We start from the raw sequence: 21,236 nt of genomic DNA, 5'->3' as shown, positions 1-21,236 counted from the left end.
AGGATGCTCTTTGTGTATGTGTGTGAGAGCGTGTGTGTGTGTGTGAAAGACGCAGAGTGAGAGGAACTGGGGAAAGAAAGTGAAAGTTCAGCTGGAGGGGACACTTTCTAATGAGATACAGGGGGGACTTAAAAGATGGATCCACCTGGATGAAGCCAAACTGGAATAACATGTTGCAAAGTCCGAAAGAAATCGGTGGTGACGCTGCTGGGCTGACATGCTCATTGTAAATGTTTATATACATATAAGAATAAAGATAAAACATCTATTATCTCTTTAGCTTGTAATCTACAGTCCTCAGAATGTAAGATTTTACTGAATGCAAATAATTCTCTTGAAGAAAACTGTGCTGTCTATGCAGCAGAAAGATGCACATTTTCTATTTTATTTAATTTATTTAACCTTTATTTAACCAGAAAAACCTCTTAAGATTAAACATCTCTTTTTCAAGAGTGTCCCAGTGAAGTTACAGACAGAGAACATAGAACAAAAATACAGAATAAAAATGTACAGCTCTAAAACAAGCAATATAAAACGCGAAGTGAGATTACTACAAAGAAAAGCCAAAAAGTACAATAATATATACTAGATGTGCAACTACGCACGATTACAAAGACCAGCTAAGACACACTGTGACACTGACATATAGAAGAATCCTGCAACAGTGCTTTGAAACGGCCAAGAGGAACCAAAGAGTGCAACTTTAATTCCCTCTGCAGAAGATTCCACATATAAGGAGCTGTGTACATAAATGCTCGCTTACCAAACTCTGTACGAATCATTGGTACAGACAATAAAAACATGTTCTGAAAATGAAGCGCAAAGCCATTTTCAATTTCTTGCTCAATTAATACTTTTGAAATTGGTGCTATATGAGCAGAGAAACAGAAAAAAAGTACAGTGGCATTCGCATTTACTCAAGAGGTAGAAAACCTACAACTACCAGAATGCACTGCATCGTACTAGACCAATAAATGCTTGTGCTGGTGGATGACATAACAATAACATAATAAAAATAATATTTTGTGTATAGCACTTATCTAAACAACAGGGCCTTGATGGCAAAAGCCATTGCATGCTTGTCCGTTTTAAAACAGGAAACAAAATATGGTAACGGGCTGGTAAAAATTCATTTTGAATTACAGTTAAAATATGTTTCTGAAAACATTTTAGGTGAGAAATGGGCTATGCAACAACAGAATCTTGGTTCATATTTGATCAACACTGCTTAGTTTTACTATTTCATCTCAGTTTTTTTGAGCCTCCATTTACCCAATACAGGAAACAGTGAAGTGCCTGCTTCATGTTCACAAATTCTCATACTACAGCCAAACAGTGCACTAAAATATATTTCTGAAGACAATATATGCGATAAATAGGCAATACAGTAACAGAATCTTGGTTCATATTTGATCAGGACTGCTTAGTTTTACAGTTTGATCTGAATTTGAGAGTGTCTTTGTGTCTGCAGTGTTGGGCATACAAAAATGCAGAAGCACAATCTGTAGTTCAAGCCACAGCCCTAGAGCCAGCGAAAATCCTGAGAGATGAGCAGGGAGATTTGGGCGCCAGTAAGATGGAGAGAAGTTTACCATAGTTCATTTACACGTCCTACCCACACTGTTATGAGACAAAGCTGGCTGAAATCAGCGAAGTATCATTTTAATTCCTTTGTACTTATTGAACACTCTCAAGGCCGATGTCAAGGATTATTGTGGCTGGTGGGAAGAGTCGCAAGTAAAGACAGAAAGATAGACAGAAGAGAGAAAGAGAGCAAAATATATAAGCCTTCAGCTCAGCCTCTCCTGATTTCCCCTGATAAGGCAGGTTACACAGGGCACAACTGGCGGCTTGTGTGTGTGTGTGTGGCCTTCAAAAACCCCACTGGTGGTTGTGTTCTTAAGGAAAAGGCAAGAGAAAGAGAGGGTTTTGAAAATAGTGTAAAACTTTGATCTGCCCTCTAACCAACCATAAAGGACAAAGTTTATGTTTTTGACATGAAGCACCCTGGGAACACAGAGGGAAGGAGGGAAGACTGGAGGGTTCACAGAGAGAAGCAGAGCCACAGAGAGAGCAAGAGAAAGAGGAACTGGGGGCTAATGGTCTGTGGGATACTGGCATTATTAGTTATCTAAAGTGGCAGCCACGGTTGAATTCACCATTATACAACTAACCTCCGTAAGCAACCAGCCTGCGTCTGCCCCAATGCTGCAGTGATGCCGTATTCTGCAGCTATTCTCCATTAGTGGCACAAGCTCTACATCCTTCACCTACATTTTAAAGCTGTGAAGTGATTCAGCATTATTAGGTAAAACCTTGCCTCTGGCTGGATTCCTATTTCCTGTGTGGAAATATTAGCTTATTGAATATTCGATCAAGTGCAGGTGCTGAAAGTAAAATGGGGCTGGCTGATTTTAGCGGCAGCACACTTTTCTTGTGTCGCAGTTTTGGATCATAAATCCAGTTTTTGTTCTCAGTCGGTGTGTATTTTATGACTTAGAGGCTTTTTTTTTATCTTTGACCTTTTAAATCACATCACAGACATTCAAAATTATGCTTTATTTTTCAATTATGAACACTTATATCATCGTAATTCCTCAGCATAATACTTCACCTCCCTCATACATGCTGAGATGTTGATTTTGTGGAGCAGATTCTGAACACACGCCGACTTTTTAACCTTTTTCTCAATCAGATTATGGTATTCCTGTTGCGTGTTATCTGTTACTCCCTCTCCATTTTTCAGCGGTAAAATGAATGATCCATGGGACTGCTCAGTATTCTAGTGTGAGACCCTTCGCCAGACATGATGATGGCTCCTTTGGGACTTTGAGGGAGATGGAAAAGACTGTTGAGAGGCATTTTGGTCTGAGAGCTAAAAATGAAAAGTGACGTTCATGATACTGCTCTGAGAGAGGCGAGGAGACAGAGAGAGGAAGGCAGACATGTGCGCGTGCATGGAATATGTGCATTTGTGCATGTCTTTGCATGTATGCCTGTGCCCGTGCATGTATCCATGTACATTTTGGTGTGTGCCTGAGAAAGTGAAAAACTTCCTGACAGCCCTGTGGCATGTTGAAGGATGTGTGGTGGTTTACAGTTTCAGGTTAGAGCAGTCTAACACATGGCGTTCAATCTGATATTTCATCATGTGTTCACATACAATATACAGCATGTGTGCGTGTGTAAGAAGGAAACACTGGCTGACTTACAGGTCTGTGGTGTGTTCAGGGATGTGTGGAGGTAAACGGGTCAGTTTGAGATTGGAGCAGTCGACCACGGTGCCTTCGCAGCGACATCTCTCTGGACACACCAGGTCCTGGAAACACTCCCCGCTCAGACGACTACGGTAGTCCTCCTGACCTGCAGAGGAAAGGGGGGAGGGAAAGTCCAAAGGGGAGAGAAAGTGAAACAGAAAAACAGGGAGGGAGGGAGGGTAGACAAAGGGTAGAGAGCAGGTAGAAAGGACAGAGAAGAAGAAAAGCCGGGTAAATTAGGTCAACAGAGAGACAAGGAGACAAAAGGCAAGAGGGGGAGAGAGATGGAGGGCAAGAGAGAAAGAAAAGACCAGAGACAGAAAGTTCTTCATGTTAAACTCTGTGGGTTTTAATTAAAACATTGTCCCATTACATATGACCTGATTCTATATGCACCTTATAATAAAGGATAACGTTATCTCAAGAAATATACAACTGAAACTCTTGCCTCCACTGCCACATTATCAATCTCTGTCTAAAGTGTTTCTCGTTGGAGTTTAATTGTTCGGAAAATTCTAGTTTAGCTCTAATTTCAGCTGTCAAAGGTTGTAAAACATAAACACTCAACCAGTGAACTGCAATACATCAACGAGCTGTATCTATCTCATCTGTTTAAAAGAACAGGCTGCATGCTGCAATGCTGTACTACGGAGCACGCACAGGGCTGATGCAGTAAATCAAATTAACAAACAGATATCCGTGTGGTTTTATGGAATCGTTTTGTTGATAAATGTGGTTTAACCCCGGATGTTTTTATTTAACAAGGTGAGCCAGAGACCACTTCTGTTATTTAGATATAATGTGAGCAGATATTATTTATGACCGCCAGTGCCTGTGGAGTGGAGCTGGTTTACATCATGCAGCACTTGTATTTGTGCACCACGTACGCTCTTTATTGTTCTCACGGTTATCATTACCTCCCTCTCCCTTTCCAGCCTCGCTTGTCTATCTGTTCTCTGTCAATTTTACCTTTTCTGTTTTTCACCACCCTGCTATCAGACTGCTCTTATATTGGCACAGACTGCGTCTTCTTTCAGTCTCTGTCTCCACTCTTTCCTGGCACACACCCTGGATGTCTCATACGCTTTCTGCTTGTCATTGTTGAAGATCTGAGACCACCTATTGAGGGGTAATTTGCAATGAACAACCTTGATTTGAACTTAGTAAATGATCACTGCTCTTCAAATGGTGTCTATCTGTTGGGAGATTTGGCGGGTTAGCTCCTTTCAGTGGCAGAATATTTGCTATCTCTGGGCTGCTACAAACCCTGGTGGCTGGCAGGCTGACAAAAAGGACAGAGCGAGGGAGCAAGTCAGGGAAGAAAGGGAAAAGAGAGCAAAGAACTTTGGGTGGGAAGGTTTTTATATCTGCTAAGGGAAAGAAGGAAAGAATGAGGAAACCTGTTTAACAGTCTGAGCTTGAGTTTTTCTGCTTGAGCAGAAAAGGGTGGTCTGTACAGAGGTGGTGGGATCAGTCATGCTAACCACTAAAGCACTTGCGGTTATTTGACAGTGGAGGCAGGTGTACAGGTGCGGCCAAACCAGATTTTGCTGAGCAGGTGGGACAAAGTGTTGATAAACTGCAACCCAATCTCTAAAATAAAATGTTGCCATTGTCTATTTCTACAAACCAAGGATATTTCACTTTTTTTTTTTTTTTTATATATTTCTTTTTTTTTTTACATTTCCTACGGATCATATCAACATTTCTAAAGTGACAAAGTTCAGATAACACGAACATGAGCTGAGTTTCTTTAGGAAGAAGAGAGGATGGTGGATGGTGTGACACCTAGGCAAGATGGCCGGCAAACAGCAGACAGCAGTAGACCACTGTTTGTGACTGACTAACAACGAAAGCGGGTATTTTTAATGATACATCTGTACATTTCCAGCCGTTTGTTGCAACCAAACCATGTATTTTAATCCAATCAATGATCTTTTCCTAACTCTAACCACCTGGCTTATGTCCTTAAACCTAAATGCATGTTAACCACAGTGCTGTCACAACATAAAATTGAAAATTGAAATGTAAAGAAACATAAAGTTTCAACATATCTGCCACATATGTAACAAATGTTACAAATGTAACATATCCATGGTTTGCAGAAAAGAACAGTGCCAATGGCCAATGGCTTATAATCAAACATTTTATTGTCTGTAACCTCTGTCACTGTCCTGCACTCACTACGGCCAAGACGTGTCCTGCTCTCTCAGTGTGTATTTGTGCTAAGCATTGATATAAATTAGAATCGCAACAAAATTTTAAAATCACCTGAGTGAGAGTGCAATATCACCCCTCTTTCAAACTGTCTAGACATTGGAGGGCTTGTGAGACTCGCAGAGATGTAATACCTTTCAATCATCACTAATGATTCACTCGAGGTGTTTCGCAGTGAATTTATCTGCTGAGATTCTGCCCTCTGCCTGGATTTCTTTTCTTCTCATTTTGCTATGTTCGGAACATTTCTGGGTGTGTGGCCCTCAGCCAAAAAGCGTGCAGTTGGAGTACACACTTACAAAACAGTTGCTGCCAGGTACCAGACCGAAATCATCATGCATCTAAGAGAAAGCTATGTAAACTGCGGACACAGTACCAAAAGAAACCACCAAAAAATGCAAATATAGTGTGATGAAAAGCCAAGCAGGCAAAGCTCTTTTAAAAGAGAGTGAATCTGGGATTGGCTTTCTCCTCCTGGCAAGCGCTGACGGAGAGGATGGGGATGAAGAGCGACGTGGAATTAACCTGTTTCCTGCTGGACAGGGGCGTTCTGGCGGTTAGCTTAGTTAGCCTGCCAAAGTATTGTTTCTACATTTCAACAAATGTAACGTTCCTACAGTAGTGCAGCAGTGTATGTAGAGGCAGTGTAGGGAGACGGGGCCAGATTTGAATGTTGTGTTTACCAATAATAAACAGTAATTTTTGCACAGTTTCCTGAAATCAGATTGAACCAGAAGCGAAAGCATCTAGTCCTGCTCTTCACTGAAATGAAAGTGAAACAAAATCTGGTGTGACTGCACTTTAACAAGCACACTATGAAGACATATCAATATTTTTCACAGGAAAAGTTGAGCATTTATGGTGGATATGGTTGTTAAGAAGCACTTAACTTATTGATAATTATAACTGACTGAAATATTCTGATGTTAGATTACTTTTCTAGTTCTATTTATTTCAACCACAGTTAGAGTCCCATGTATCCAAAGCCCTACACATAAATGCAAACAAACAGAAGTATGAATAATTTTTTAGCTCCAAGGCGTGTGATTGGCTGGGAGAGGCAGGTGGGTGTGTGCTGGGCGGTCCCTGGCGCTTGACGGAACCATGTGATGCCACAGTAGGCGGGGCCACATGGTTAGATCAAGCACAAGAGACAGCTGCACGAACCAATCAGAATGCAGGTCCACACAGGAGGAGGAAGGTGGGGCAACAGAGAGCTGCACCAATCAGTCAGGGGGGCAGGGTCCATACAGGATAGGAGAGGCAACAGACAGCTGCAGATCCACACAGGAAGGGGACGGGACCAGAGAACTGCCCACCACATAGCGAAATATGTCCACACAGGTCCAGAGAAGAAGAGGAGATGCAAGGAGAGGCATGGGACTGCAGACAGCAAGGGCTGAAGCAAAGAGGACCGCCACAATCAGCTTTAGGAGCATTTCTAATCTAGTTACGTCGATTAGCTCCATGGGCAGAGCACTAACATTAGGGGCCTGCTTACCACTGAGACCTTCCATGCTAAAAATGTATCACATGTGCTCATGATACTGCAAAGCACTTTGGATAAAAGCCCTCACCATTTAATAGTATTGGTTATGCTGTTTATTGTGTGCCCAGTTTAGGCTGGGATATACCATTTCAGGGAACAGGAGGGGTGGAAATCTCATGTGTGACGCTATTTTGGCCAGACTTGACAGGCCGTTACCTTACAAGGAAGGGTCGTCAGCCTATTAGGCTCACCTGAGTTCTTAGGATACAAAAGCTAGGCCAAGTGTTTAATCTTTCTTTCTGCCTTCCTACAGAACAGCTGACACACATCTATGCATTGCTGATATTTGTGTTCATTGTTGTTTAATAAATTGTTTAAGTAAAACCTTGTATGGACTCCCTCCTTGACACATTCTCTGAGCCAGTTTGTGACACATCACTTGATACCCCTTTTCCATCATAGCCTTGTTTCCACCAAGTAGTCCAGTTAAGTCCAGTTCAGTTTGTACCACACTGTAATGGTCACTGTTGGGTTTTCATAGTCAAAAGTTGTGAATGGTACCAATTCAACCACCCCATTCTGTATTGTTTTTTGTAACGCCTCTGTTGAGGCACCTAGCACACTGATGCGATACCAGAAGGTGGAGCTAGAAACACTGCAGACTGTCAACTGGTCAAGAGAGAACCATCCCTCTTGCTCTACAAAGCCTCAGTGCACAAGGCTGCTATTTTTTGATATCTCATCGACTTTGACGGACTCTTAACACTCCAGCCTGTTCTTTTTTTTCTTCTCAAAATATTGGCTTGCACGATCAGCATGGTGCATACGTCCCTTGAATCGCCCCTGAAGAGAAAATACAGCGAGGGCTGGATGGAGCAGTGACAAAGCTATCCAGTATCAACTCCGCCTATTTTTAAAAGTACTGTCTGCAGAGAAAAAACTCAGCGGATGTAGATTTTAGGTGCGTCTGTACGGGGTTTGTACTGGCTTAAAGGATACTATACCGAAAGTGGTTGGTGGAAACGCAGCTCATTTAAGCTCTGGTTCTTGAACTAGTTCTTGGAACCTTGTTGTTATCTAGTGATACAGCCCTTGTTTCTAGCAAGGGTTGGTTGGTTTGGAGCCAGTGTATCTTTGGTCAAAATGCTCATAACAAGTTCAAATAAGCTGCACTAACCAGAACAGAATCTGTTTCTTGTTGGTGGAAAAGGGGTATAAATGGTCAGTCTTACAGGTACTAATGAAACTAAGTTGACTGTGAAGGAAACAATTGTTTTAGTAAAATGTAAAATCTTTTTTTTTTGTCAAATATTTTGTGCTTTCTGTTCCATCTGCTGCTGCATTTTTTTGTTAAGCTTTTTCCAGATAAAACAAAACATCCCTGACAGAAAGTGATTTCTCAATAACATACCTGCTGTTGTACAAAGCACTTTGTTGCTTATTGTGAAATAAACATAGGATACATTTAAATCATAACAATGCTGTTGCTCATATAGTCAAATTAAAAGCCAAATCTATTACGTGATCGTCTTTTCTGAGCACAATCCCATTCAGTTTAAGGTTAAAGTGACTGTTGGAACTGAAACAGTTGACAGTGGTCCCCTAGTCTGCTGCATAGTAAACCAAGGATTTGCTTATAACCATTGTTCTCACACAGTTCATATAGTTTGTTTCCAGTGATCCATAAAAAAGGCATTATGTTTAAGACAGAGAAAACAACATGAGGAGCCACTGCAGAGAGGTACTGAGGATGTGAAGTGTAAACAGCCTCACACACACACACACACACACACACACACACACACTCATTCGCACGCTTACACAAGTGGGCGATCACAGTCTATGGCCAGTCCCTGCTGAGTTAGTTATTGTGCTGCTTCAGTATACTGAATTGGTCTGTGTTGTAATTAGTGAGACCCACAGCTCGTATCAAAGGAAATAACAGTAATAAAATACTATCAGAGAGAGACACAGAGACTGTATGTGAATGTTTGTGTGTGTGTGTGTTTCAGTAAACGCACATCAGTATCTAATTGCACACATAAACCAACATGTGTGTTTTTAAATCTCCATGTTTTACTTCCTCATCTTGACACTGAACCTTTCATCTGATTAATATGAGTCTACATTCATCTTCAGAGGTGAATCCCTGCATGTTTACTGTGTGTGTTAATTGTCTGTGTGAACTCTTTTCCTACCTGTGCACCTGAACTTCTTGCCTTTAACCTGGCTGATGCGCTTGTTAGCCAGCCGTCTGGGGTGGCTGCAGCGTGCGCCACTGGTCTCAATTGGGTTGTCAAACAGGTAGTCTGCCAGCCACTTCAGGTGACAGTCACACATAAAGGGATTCTGGGCCAGATGACTGAAAAAGAGAGGGGACAGAGAGGAGGGAAGAAGATGGGTTTGTCACAGGACAAGAAAAGAGGAGGACCTCACAGTTACTACATTTATAGATGTTAGCTTTCTACTTGGTCAGGGATAGGAAGATTTTGCGTTTGTTGTCAGTCAGGTCAGTCGACACATGACTAAAGATTGTTGTGACAAAATAAGTCAACGTTGCCTTTTATTTTCACACAGGACACAAACACTGGTCTCCTGGGTCAAAGTCCTGTGCTCTTTCGATACATCCACCTCCTATTCTACCCGGCCTCAGCGGACTTTCATGCTCTATTTACAACATCTGTTGCTCTGAATGTCTAATAATAATGCAGATGGGTTTACATTCGAGCTGGTTCAAAGCCTGGGTGCATTATGCATCCGTATCTTTGCCAAGGGCTATTGACCAAGCTGCGTTTTTTTTGATGCCCTGGAAGTGAGACCTGGCTGAAACGACTGGTGTGGAATCTTTCTTTTAGCATACAGGAGGTGACGTATTTCAAACGCATTCGTACTCCCAGGTAGTCAAACACAGACATCTGATATCAACTCAGAGGCCACCCTTTAGCATCTATGAGATGCACAGCTGTCTCCAGGGTGAAACGCATTACACATGTTTAACATTGCAAAATGGTGGCAGTTAGACTACTTGGTTAGATTTAGACAAAAAATCATGGTTTGGGTTCAAATAAGTCCATTTGTTATGGGGTTAGGGTGCAACGTTACATAGCAAAGAGATTAATACATGATGTATTGTGTGTAACTTATGTATGTTAAATAAGACAGTGCTGATTTTTGGTTTCACATGGGACATGAGCTGCAGTCTCCTGGGTGAAAGTCCTGTGTTTGACCAATCCTACCACCCTGACCACCTTACACAAACTTTGTCACTCTTTATATAAGGTGCTTTGAGTGTCTAATATTGCTGCTGATGGGTTTACATTGTAGTTAGCTGAACGCCTGCTGCATCACAAACAGAAGCTAAAGAGAACTCTGTGCATCTGTATCAGACAGTGAGGGGTTGCGTTAATATTTGACGACCTGGGAGTGAGACCAGGCTGGTGTTTTAAGTTTTGAGCAGCAGAAACAGTGATTAGAAGCAACTGTACTGTTAACATGACCACCAACAGCTTTCAGAGCTCTACTTACAGATACTTTGACTTAACTAAAGGAAAACTTTAGCAAAGGAAATGATGAAGTATACTAAACATGACAGTGGTAAATGTGTCCTAAGTATGTTGGCCTCTTTCCCCTGTCTGTCTCAATAATCACATTTAAACATCAATGTATTACTTTATGGGATAAAAAGAGGGCTAGAAGTCACCATTAATTCCATTACCTAAATCATCCTGATTAATCGTTGAGTCTTTGAAATGTTTAAGAAATATTCGTCTTTAATTTGCTTCTTTTGTCCAACTAACAGTCCAAAACCTTCAGATATTCATTACCTGTCACATATGACAGATGAAAGAAAAATTCTGGATGAAAAATGAGTGAAACAATAAACTGCTTATCAGAATAGTATGCTGGTTAATTTTCTGTCTATCCTGGGGTCCATGAAAAACTCTTAAAAGCCTGACTCTACTCACAGAGTCTTGATGGAGCGCAGCGGGGCGAACAGTCCTTTGCTGATGGTCTGCAGCTTGTTGTCGTACAGCGACAGCAGGTTGAGGTTCTGTAGGTCTTGGAAGGTGTTCACTCTCAAACAGTTAATTTTGTTGGCATTCAGCAGCCTGAAACACAAGCGAGAGACATTTGTTATTTATCTGTATTTGTTTTACTTATTTAGCTTTATTATCTCAACACAAACAAAAGATAAGAACATGCAGATAATGAGATAATTTATTTTTGTCAGATTCATCTCTACTGCCAAAACACTACTTTTCTCCCCAGTCTTTTTCTTCTCCTCCTCCTCCCTGTTTCTCCTCCTTGTCCCTCCCTATAGCCTCTCCTACCCTCTCCACAGTCATGATTATATTTTTTCTGGCTGTGACACATAAATCTGAAAATTGCAGTTTTATATATTTTCACTTTCACTTCTGGAGCACTTTCTGGGCAAATCTACTGTTGGGTGGGAGTGTTATATCTTGTTTTGATGGGAGAGACAGATGGCGACAGGGGGAAAAGGAAAGAGGAAGAGAGGAGGTAGAAGAATGGAGATGGGATGGAGGAAATAGTGGCGAGAGACAGCAAAGGGCCAGGCGAAAAATGTAATTCTGAGTGACACAGATATACAATTAAGTGAAAGAGGCTGGCAGCCAACATGGAGGATAGAGAAAAAGGGAAATGAGAAATGTGATAGAGGGATTAGGTAAATGACAGGAAAGGTTTGCACCTCCACCCTTTCCTCCATCTCGCTCTTCCATACCTACACTTCATTAGCTAATACGGCCAAGTTGACAGCTTCTTCCCTGTACTTTCTTTCTTTCCTCCACTTCCTGTCTGTCTCTTCCTCGATCTTTTTGCTCTTTTATCACACAAACACTCTTCTCTTTCATTCTTTGTCCCTCTCACACTCTCCTACTCTTCTTTCTTTGTCAGACAGGTGACTAACTCGGCGCTCGGTACAGCAGCTCAACTTAATCATCTCAAGTCATCCTAACGAGCGTCTATACTGGCACCAACTCGCTTATACATACACTCACAGGCAGATACACGCACACACACACACACGCTGCTCTGCGACATATCCACGCCTCATTAGGCAGCTCACAGGGGGAACTAATTACTTGAAACTGCACCAGTAAAACAAAGCAGCGCAGACAATATAAACAGCAGACCAGTAGCTATACAAAGCAATAAACACATCTTTGTCATGGAAGGTTGACATGCTGCTTGATTCACCAGTGAAAGTTAATATATAATCTATAATTATTACACTATAGTAATAACAACAGCATCTTGAAATTCCTGACAAACTGACCGACGTTTTTGGAAGTCTGTCAGCGGCTAAATATTAAAAGAAATATTCCCTCCGAACGCCTGCTGAGCGAGCGCCAACACCCGCAGGCAGTGTCTTTGTGGGATTGACCAATGATTTGGCAAGACATGAATATTAACTAGACACTCAGTACTTTATTTATTCATCGATTGAAGCAGTCACAAATACACAGAAGCACTCCTGAATTATCCTATTAAGGGATCACATGTGCATGTAAAAACAAATACAAAGCATTCTGTGTTTCAGTGTTTAACATCCTCATGACAAGGTGTGAGGGAAATGCTTGTTCAATCAGGGGACGCTAAATGTTAATGATGTCACCTTACATTTACACATTTCATCTCTCTTTCTGGGTTTCTTCACTCTCTTTTCTTATCTTCATATGTTTCTTCATGTCTGTCTTCTTCCTTATGTCCATGTCTTTTTTCCATCTTTCCCCTCTCCATCCATCCATCCATCCATCCATTATTTTATCTGTCCATCCACCTCCCTCCCCCTTCTTTCTCTCAGTGTCTGACTATGCACCATGCATCCCAATGATCCACCTAAGCCCGTAAAAGGTGTTTGTGGGTTAGATTCACTCATCCTCATTCTCTTTGCTTCGCTTCACTTTACGATGGAAAAGCCCAGAACATTAGCTGTTTCTGCAGTGGACTGCGGCATTCGCAAGGACCATATGCCACATACAGTACCAATGTAGCCGTAACAGGAGTCCGATTCTTTTTACTGCATGCTGAACCGCTGCTGCAGTTTAAACCTGTGCCCGTGAGGAATTATTCACCATTAATAGTTTCACTCCCAGTAAATGTTTAGAAGAAGTATGGGAGATTACAGTTTTTATTGCAGTGCATCAATTTGGTTCATGTTGATTATTTAAGAGAGACTTTCCTGTATACACACACACACTCTCACACTCTCACACACGATGCAGGACAGATGGAGGGTTAATGCAGGAAGAGGGGATTCTACTATAGCTGTCGCTGTGCAATAACGATGATTACCAAGATTTGCTCTTCCTCATAAAATTACCACCACACTGTATATTGAAGCACATTAAATTGGCCTTAGCTGTGATTATGATACAAAGGTAATGTATTTTAGATATGACTCTCGAAAGCCAAGCCACTAAATCATCTTAATCAGGGAAAATTAAGAACAACACTAACACAAATAAAGCCACAACTACTTACCATTATGATGCTCCAACTGGAAACGACATAGTGGCGAGGTTATCTTGTTAGCATGCAGTGTTTGTGAAGAAAGCATGTCTAGCAAGAGACAATTGTTTTGTCTGTGGAACTTGTGAGTTATAATGGAGCCAATTTTTGGGTCACCTTTAAGTTCCCAGCTTCACATTAGCAAAGAAAAACTCCTCTAGCTGCTAGGCTAATTTATGCAATGTAAAATGGCATAGGCATGTGCTAATAAGGTTAGCATGCAGTATTTGTGAAGAAACTTGTCTAGCAAAAGACAACTGTTCCCTCTGTGAAACTTGTGACTTATAATGGAGCTAAATTGTGTAGGGTTACCCTGAATGCCTCTTTTATTCCCAGCTTCATATTAGTAGAGGAAAACTCTTCTAGCTGCAAGGCTAATTAATGCAATGTAAAACGTCATAGGTATATGCTAGTAAGGTTAGCATGCAGTCTTTTCTGGGGATAACGTGCTAGCAAAAGACAATCGTTTTGTCTGTGAACCTTGTGAGTTATAATGGAGCTGGGTTTTGTACTTTTCTTAAATGCTGTTGCCATTATGCTGTTTTATGTGGTTTAGGTGTGTTACTTGAATCAATAAAAACTTACACAGGGTTCCCACAATCCTTAAAACATCTTAAAAGGCACTGAATATCATTAATCTGAAAATAAAGCCTTAACTGGTATTAAACTGTATTAAACTTATCTTTCAAAAATCTTAATAAAGCTCAGACATAGGAAATTGCATTTTTCCTGGCCGTCCAACTCCAGCTTCCTCCCACAGTCCAAAGACATGCAGCTTAATTGGTGACTCTAAATTGTCCGTAGGTGTGAATGTGAGTGTGAATGGTTGTCTGTCTCTATGTGTCAGCCCTGTGATAGTCTGGTGACCTGTCCAGGGTGCACCCTGCCTCTCGCCCAATGTCAGCTGGATAGGCTCCAGCCCCCCTGCGACCCCTAACAGGATGAGCCATTATGGAAATTAATGAATAAATGAATAATTCACTTCTGATTTAACATGAGGATGCTAGTAGTTTTCCATCTCACTTTTTATATATTTTCACAAACACTGACTGATATTTTTTCTACTGTCAGTGATGCCACACAGCAGTCATGTTCCTTGCTGATAAATCACCTATAATAAGGGTCTTTGACTGTGTAGGCTGTTCTTTTATTTTACATCTCACATGCTCACTGGTTGCCACTTGGTCCACTTTCTGAAGGAAATTGTAGCTCTACATTTTTCCATCACAAATCCACAACAATACAGGGCTTCCTGTGTAATTCATCCCATATTTGAGTGTCTTTTGTTTTCTGAATAATGTATTTCATTGTTTTCTGGAGGGACCACACACATACACACAGGTACACACGGAACAACAGACCACACAGACAGTACTTACAGTAGCTGCAGGGAAACCAGTCCATCAAACAATCCCTTGGGCAGCTCTGTGATCTTGTTTCCGTACAACACCCTGCACAGGACAGTCAAAACAACATCATTTAGGCTACAGTGTTTACAAGGCTGTCCGAACACAATGAGACTTATGTGGTCTGAGGCCGGCTGTGAGGCACAGTAAACACTTCTTTTTGTGGACATTGTTCCCACTTAAATCCACCACAAGAGATTTTTTATTTTAATCTTTAAATTACTGTGATGAGGAGCGGCATACAGTGAGAAAGCAGATGATATATTCTTTGGCCTCTCTGACAATTGCAACTCTGAATAATATTTAGTGTAACTCACATTATAATGCTTTCATATTTATATCCTACATATAGGCCTGCTGAAAATTATAGTTCAGTGTGGAGTGGTGGAATTGGTTTTGCAAAACATGTTTACATTGAAATGAAATACCTTCATTAGAAAACAAAGTTTGATGCCTAAATCGTTTATCAGTTTGTCATGACAATGGCTGTTATATAATAGAGTCTCAGCTGAAAACAAAGTGATAAAGCTTTAGTCGCTGTCCTTTGAAAACCATGCAACTCTAAAATGTCCGTTTTTCATTAGCTAAGAACAAAAGGGTATTTTTTCAGTATGTGATGATGTCTTTTTTAGTTAATACAGTAAGATTTCAAACGTTTTATGCAAATCCATAAGATATTTGAAGATATTCTGTTTTCACTGGTCAGCGACACTTAAACACAAAACTTTGAGAAATGATACCTTAAAGAGTGGCTACTATTTTTGGGAGGTTTTACATCATTCTGTAGCTTCAAATTTTGTTTGAAGGATGCATATTTTACATGTCAAAATTTCATTTCCCCAAGCCCCTTTAAAACATTGTTTCATGTGACCTGACGTAGGTTTCTGCGTGATGACACTGACACCCCCCAGCTCACCTTATGTGTCTCCTCTTGACTGAGTCGAACTTTAAAAATTGTGTATTGCTGATCTACCACTCCCAGTTAGAAGAAGCAGACAGAAGTTTGGATCTTGTGTTGATAACTACCACAGTGTCCACAGCAGAACTGTTACGCTTCCGTGTCGGTGCTTCTGTCTGCTTCTCCAAACTTGAAGCATGCCAACCACCATTCACAGTAAGTAACACACTGACTATGGCACTATAAATGTGTTCAAATACATGAATCAATACAGTATAAATGTGGAATTACATTATACTGAATCTTATTGTATCTACAACTGGTTAATAAAGGTTTGATTGTAATAAAAGTACCATCTTCCACCTTCATGTATACACACTAAGCCATAGTCACACTGTCAGCAAACTGTGTGTGTAAAGGATGAGGGAGGGGAGGGCATCAGCTCTGACACCTACGTCACTGCTTTTTGCTAAAGTCTGAGAGGGAGTTTCCTTTTGAAAACCCAGAAAAGAAAGCAGATGGAGTCAGTTTCTAAAACGAGACATCCTTTGTTATTACTGTGATGTTTGACCAACACATCTTTAAAATTCCACTAATATCTAGCTTGTCCTGAAGGCAGAGGAGACCCTGAATATATCTGCTCGGAATGAAAAAGCCATCACGCTCAGCGAGTTGGAACAACTATTTTAGGGACAAGAACTGATGGAGTTTTAAAATCAAAGAGACAAAGTGTCTGCTTCCAGCATGATTTTTAGCATTTTTGTCAGATTATAAAAGACATGCAGTCATTTTAGCACTGAGGCTTTTCTCACTGAGCGAGCTGTCGGACCATTTATCTCATCTGATCGTCAAAAACTGAAATCATGTTTGAGATGTGCTTCCAACTGCAGTTGCAACCATTTAATTCACTTGAGCAATTTTATACTTTGCCACATCACGCCTCAGCTGGCCTCTGCTGCAAAAGTCCTGCATCTCAGTGACATTCCCATTCAACCGACTTGACTATGTGTGTGTGTGTGTGTGTGTGTGTGTGTATTCAGTTTTAACACCCCGCAGAGTTCACCTTGTCTACCCCTTCTTGTCTGTCTGTCTCATTTTCATGCTCCAGATTGATTCAAATTAAACTGTCCTTCATGTTCTTATCACATTCACCCTCAGTTACACACACACACTCACACACACGCATGCACTGACTGATTACAGGCACGTACCATTCCACACACGCACAAGCAACTACAATGACACACACACAGCACATACGCACCCTCTGCAGCGTTGTGGTCCGGTTGTCAACATCGACAGCGACAACATTTTTATTTGCTAAATGTCTGGAAATGCAATTACTTTCCTGTCGGGATATGTGTGTGCGCACGTGCCCGTGTGTGTTTGCATGTACGTGTGTCATACTTACAGTGAGGTGAGTGAGCGGAGGCCACTGAAAGCATCGGCAGCAATGTCAAAAATCTGGTTTTTACTCAAGTCACTGGGGGAGAAAAAGAGAGAGAGGGGGAGATAAGTGCGTTACTGTAATACACAGTAATGGGGTTCATTCTGTGTGAATGTCCTAGAACTGTCTGACAAATGATCATGACAGAATACATCAGCAGAGGTCAAGGCAAGGGGACATGAGTAAAAAAAAAAAAAAAAGTAAGAAGGGTTGAATGTGTAAGTAAATGAGAGACAGATAGAGTGAGGGAAAGAAGTGAAGCATCAGGAGAGAGACACTGGAAGCGGTGGCATGTTAAGTGCAGTTCATGTCATTCACTTCCACTGCTGTAAGATATATTATTTAACACTTCTGTGGAGGTTAAAACTCTATCTGTGTGTGTGTATGTGTATGTGTATGTGTGCGTGTGTGCGTGGGTGAATAACCTTACAACCTTGCACAACTCTGCAAGTCTGGCATTTTCAGCCATTTGCATGATAAGGACATTTTTCACCAGTGAGTTTTATGTCTGTGTGTGTGAGTGTGTCAATGAGACAGAAAGAGATGAACCGTGTGAGAGAGAGTGTGTGTGTGTGTGTGTGTGTGTGTGTGTGTGTGTGTGTGTGTGTGGGTGGGAGGGTGTGTGCATGCTGGTCTGGACTTCAGATTAGACATACACACTCTTCTTCTCGACTATAGGTCACAGTCTCCAAATGTTATAGACATCAGTGACTGATTATGTGTCTGTTCTAGATTCAAACCATTATCTGCTGCTGAGGTAAATTCTTTATTTGAAATAAAATTAAGAAAATGCGAAAATCCTGACAACTTAGATCCATATTTTGTGTGGAAGTTGCTGCAGATTTAGATGTATTTCTATCTAATTATTTAGGCTGTCTACAGGTATCAAATACTTAAATTTAAGACCTTTTCAAGATAATTTTTAACCAGATTTAAGACTTATTTTTGCTCAAATCATCATTTTCTTATTCAAGCATTGCAGCTAAATTTAAAGGTAAGTATATATGTGTTTTTGTGCAGTGGTAGGTATAATTCCGAAATATGGTTACTAGAGTGAGTTCGTTATCTACATTTGCCAAAAGGTAAATACAAGTATATATTCATATATAATATTCACATATATTTATATATATATATATATATATATATACCCAGACCATAGGTGAGGGTTGGGATGTAGATGGACCAGTAAATCGAAAGTTTTGCCTTCCAGCTCAGCTCTCTCTTCACCACGACAGACCGGCACAGCACCCACATCCCTGCAGACACTTAACCAAACCGCAGGTCCATCTCATGCTCCATTCCATCAAATGACTTTTGAGGCCTAACATTTGTTTTTTAATCATTTTTAAGACTTTTTAAGGACCTGTAGACACCTTGATTATTACTGCTATGGTGAACATAGCTGAAGCCTTAGACAAGAATCCGGACCTTGCAGCCTTATCCATTCATTTGTTTGAGGCCTCTGACAGAGTAAAACATGTTTTTCTAACACTTAGACTGCGTTAACATATGAATGCCTGACAAACCAATAGGTTGCTTTAAAACTGTCTCAGGTTGGACTGAATATGTGAAAGTCAATGGGCTCAGTGTAGGATTACTGTAGTTGTAGTGCCACAAGGTTCCATACTGGGTCTGCTATATTTTCTATTTACAAATGATTTAGGAGTGAAAGCACATTAAACCTAAACCCATTTTAGTTGCAGATGATATGACTGTTGTAGCTGACCTCAGCATTGGTGAGCTAAGTGAGTCAGTATATGTTTGTATGCTCGCCAACTTGTGTGCATGCAGAAGCATTTGTGTATGTGTGTTTGAGAGTGTGTACACTGTTTTATAAAGATGGACTTACATCCTCTTGAGCTTCTTGTAGGAAGAAAAGGCTCCTGCTGGGACACTTTTAATCAAATTCTGCTCCAAGCGACTGAAAGAAAGAGAGAGAAGGGAGGGGGTGAGAAAAAGAGGGCGTTAGATGATCTTTTCCAATCCTTTCGAATTAATTAGACGAGGACATTATCCCTAAAACATATGATGAGAAGATTTGAACAAAGATTCAACTCCACAAGTTAATTTTCTCTCCTTTCAATATTTGATTTCACCAAGGACGGAGAAATCATCGGTTATCATGAAGTTCTGTTTACCCCACAACCGGAGCCGAGCGCAAGTGCACACATAGTTCAAAAGGTGGCTGTTCCAATCAACATTTACACAATATTTCTGCAGGTTGCTTTGCAGCAGGGGCTGGTTAAGGTCACCCTGAAAATGTTGGGTTGAACTTTCCAGCTCAGCAGTAATGAGCTTATATGGGACCAATATGAGAATCAGAGCGAGCAACCAAAACCTGAACTGCCGAACACAATAGTTCAGTTAGACTCTGGCCAAAGTGTTCATGAGGTGCAGCTACGTACATAAATGTTTCCAATGACAACTAACTGGCTATATCAAACTTGCTGTCACTTAGCCACAGTGAAATACAGGTTTTAGAGCACAGTTTGCACACGGGGCAATTGGTTTTGCTGTAACTGGCAGAAGTACAGTAACAATTTTCATTTCCCAGTCACTTTGAATATTTCATATTTTCCTTTGATAAAGCCACAACGCTCTCTTCTTTAGATGCAGTAAGACTGTTATGAACACATTAGATTCCTCAACTTTTTCAGGCTAAGGGCCAAAGGGAATTTATTACATCTCTTTCTCTGGAAGATTGCAGACTCATTACACCATACTGGCTGTATTGTATCTATTATCATATGGGGAGCCATCAGAACGAGACACAAAGCCCTCGTTTGGGGAAATGTACTGTAGTTTAGTTTCTGCTCTCCTGATGGTCGAGGCAACACACTCATCTATGTAGCTCATGCATTCTTCATGTTGTTGGAAGAATGTAGGAAAGGAAGGGTGAGGAAAGGAAAGGAGACAAAAGGAAGGGAAAGGAAAGGAAATGACAGGAAAGGAAAGGAAAGGAAAGGAAAGGAAAGGAAAGGAAAATGACAGTACAAGTAAGGAAATGAAATGAAATGAAATGAAAGGTAAGGAAAGGAAAGGAACAGAAAGGAAAGGAAAGGAACAGAAAGGAGAGAGGAAAGGAAAGGAAAGGAAAGGAAGGGACATGACAGGTCAGGTGAGGAAAGAAAGGAAAGAAAAGAAAGGGAAGGAAAGGAAGCAATAGAAGAGAGCAGAATAAAAAGGCCTGTAGCCCAAAATTTGAGAAAATTAAAGGAAGAAACAACAAAAGTGAGAAAAGAAATCAGACAAGGGAAGTGGGAAATTAGGACAACAATGGAGAAATGGGAGGAGTGGAAATGTGTGGACAACAGGGGAGAGGAGAGGAAAAATCAAGAGAAGAAGAGGAGGATGCGGTGAGGTCCCAAGGCCAGCCACAGGGTCAGCTGTCAGAATGATAAATGGGAACTAATCCACCCTTCTTCTTCCTCTCCTCCTCCTCTTCAGACCCCACCCTGTCCTGCTCCTGACCTCCACTCTCCATCCTCTCCTTTCCTTTCTTCACTCTGCTCCCTTGATATCTATCTATCTACGCCTTGTATCACTGGTTGTCTTTAACCACTGATAGTCACTTCACAGCTTAATACACCCTACATATTTTATAACATGGACTCAAAGCCAAGTTTTGATCACATTTGCAGGGACTGAATGCGATTTGGTTGAATTTATTGCAGCAACTTGTGACTATACAACCCCGTAGCTGTGTTTTTAAAATGAAACGCTTACGTGGTCCTGGCTTTGAAAGCTACACAACCCTTACAGGTGGCTGTTTCTTGGCTCATGTCCCTTTCTAAATTCCCACTCCTCACGCCCCTGGCAAGCAACACCGCCTTATTTCTACCGAGGGGTCAAAATAAATCAAGGATGTAGAGATATTGACGGAGACAATCTGCACACACAACAAGTAACAAATTATATCTGGGGGCTTTAAAACAAGGTTGAATCAAAGACACTTAGAGGCTCAATATCAAAGGATGCATTAAAG

The 21,236-nt window shown here is 41.0% G+C and overlaps 1 protein-coding gene across 2 annotated transcripts in view; it reads right to left on the bottom strand.

Moving 5' to 3' along the window:
- Positions 1-21,236, bottom strand: part of slit3 (slit homolog 3 (Drosophila)) — a 346,116-nt gene that overhangs the window by 76,620 nt on the left and 248,260 nt on the right. For both annotated transcript variants that reach the window (XM_050043123.1, XM_050043124.1), the window contains 6 exons: positions 19,101-19,172; positions 17,213-17,284; positions 14,877-14,948; positions 10,929-11,072; positions 9,162-9,325; positions 3,213-3,363 (listed from right to left, as the gene is read on the bottom strand). In XM_050043123.1, the coding sequence (XP_049899080.1) occupies positions 3,213-3,363; positions 9,162-9,325; positions 10,929-11,072; positions 14,877-14,948; positions 17,213-17,284; positions 19,101-19,172 (675 nt within the window). The remainder of the gene's footprint in view (positions 1-3,212; positions 3,364-9,161; positions 9,326-10,928; positions 11,073-14,876; positions 14,949-17,212; positions 17,285-19,100; positions 19,173-21,236) is intronic.

The sequence above is a fragment of the Epinephelus moara genome, chromosome 4, assembly GCF_006386435.1.
Source record: "Epinephelus moara isolate mb chromosome 4, YSFRI_EMoa_1.0, whole genome shotgun sequence".
NCBI lineage: Eukaryota > Metazoa > Chordata > Actinopteri > Perciformes > Serranidae > Epinephelus > Epinephelus moara.
Note: the sequence above shows the minus strand (reverse complement) of the source record. Positions and strands in the feature narration are given on the sequence as shown.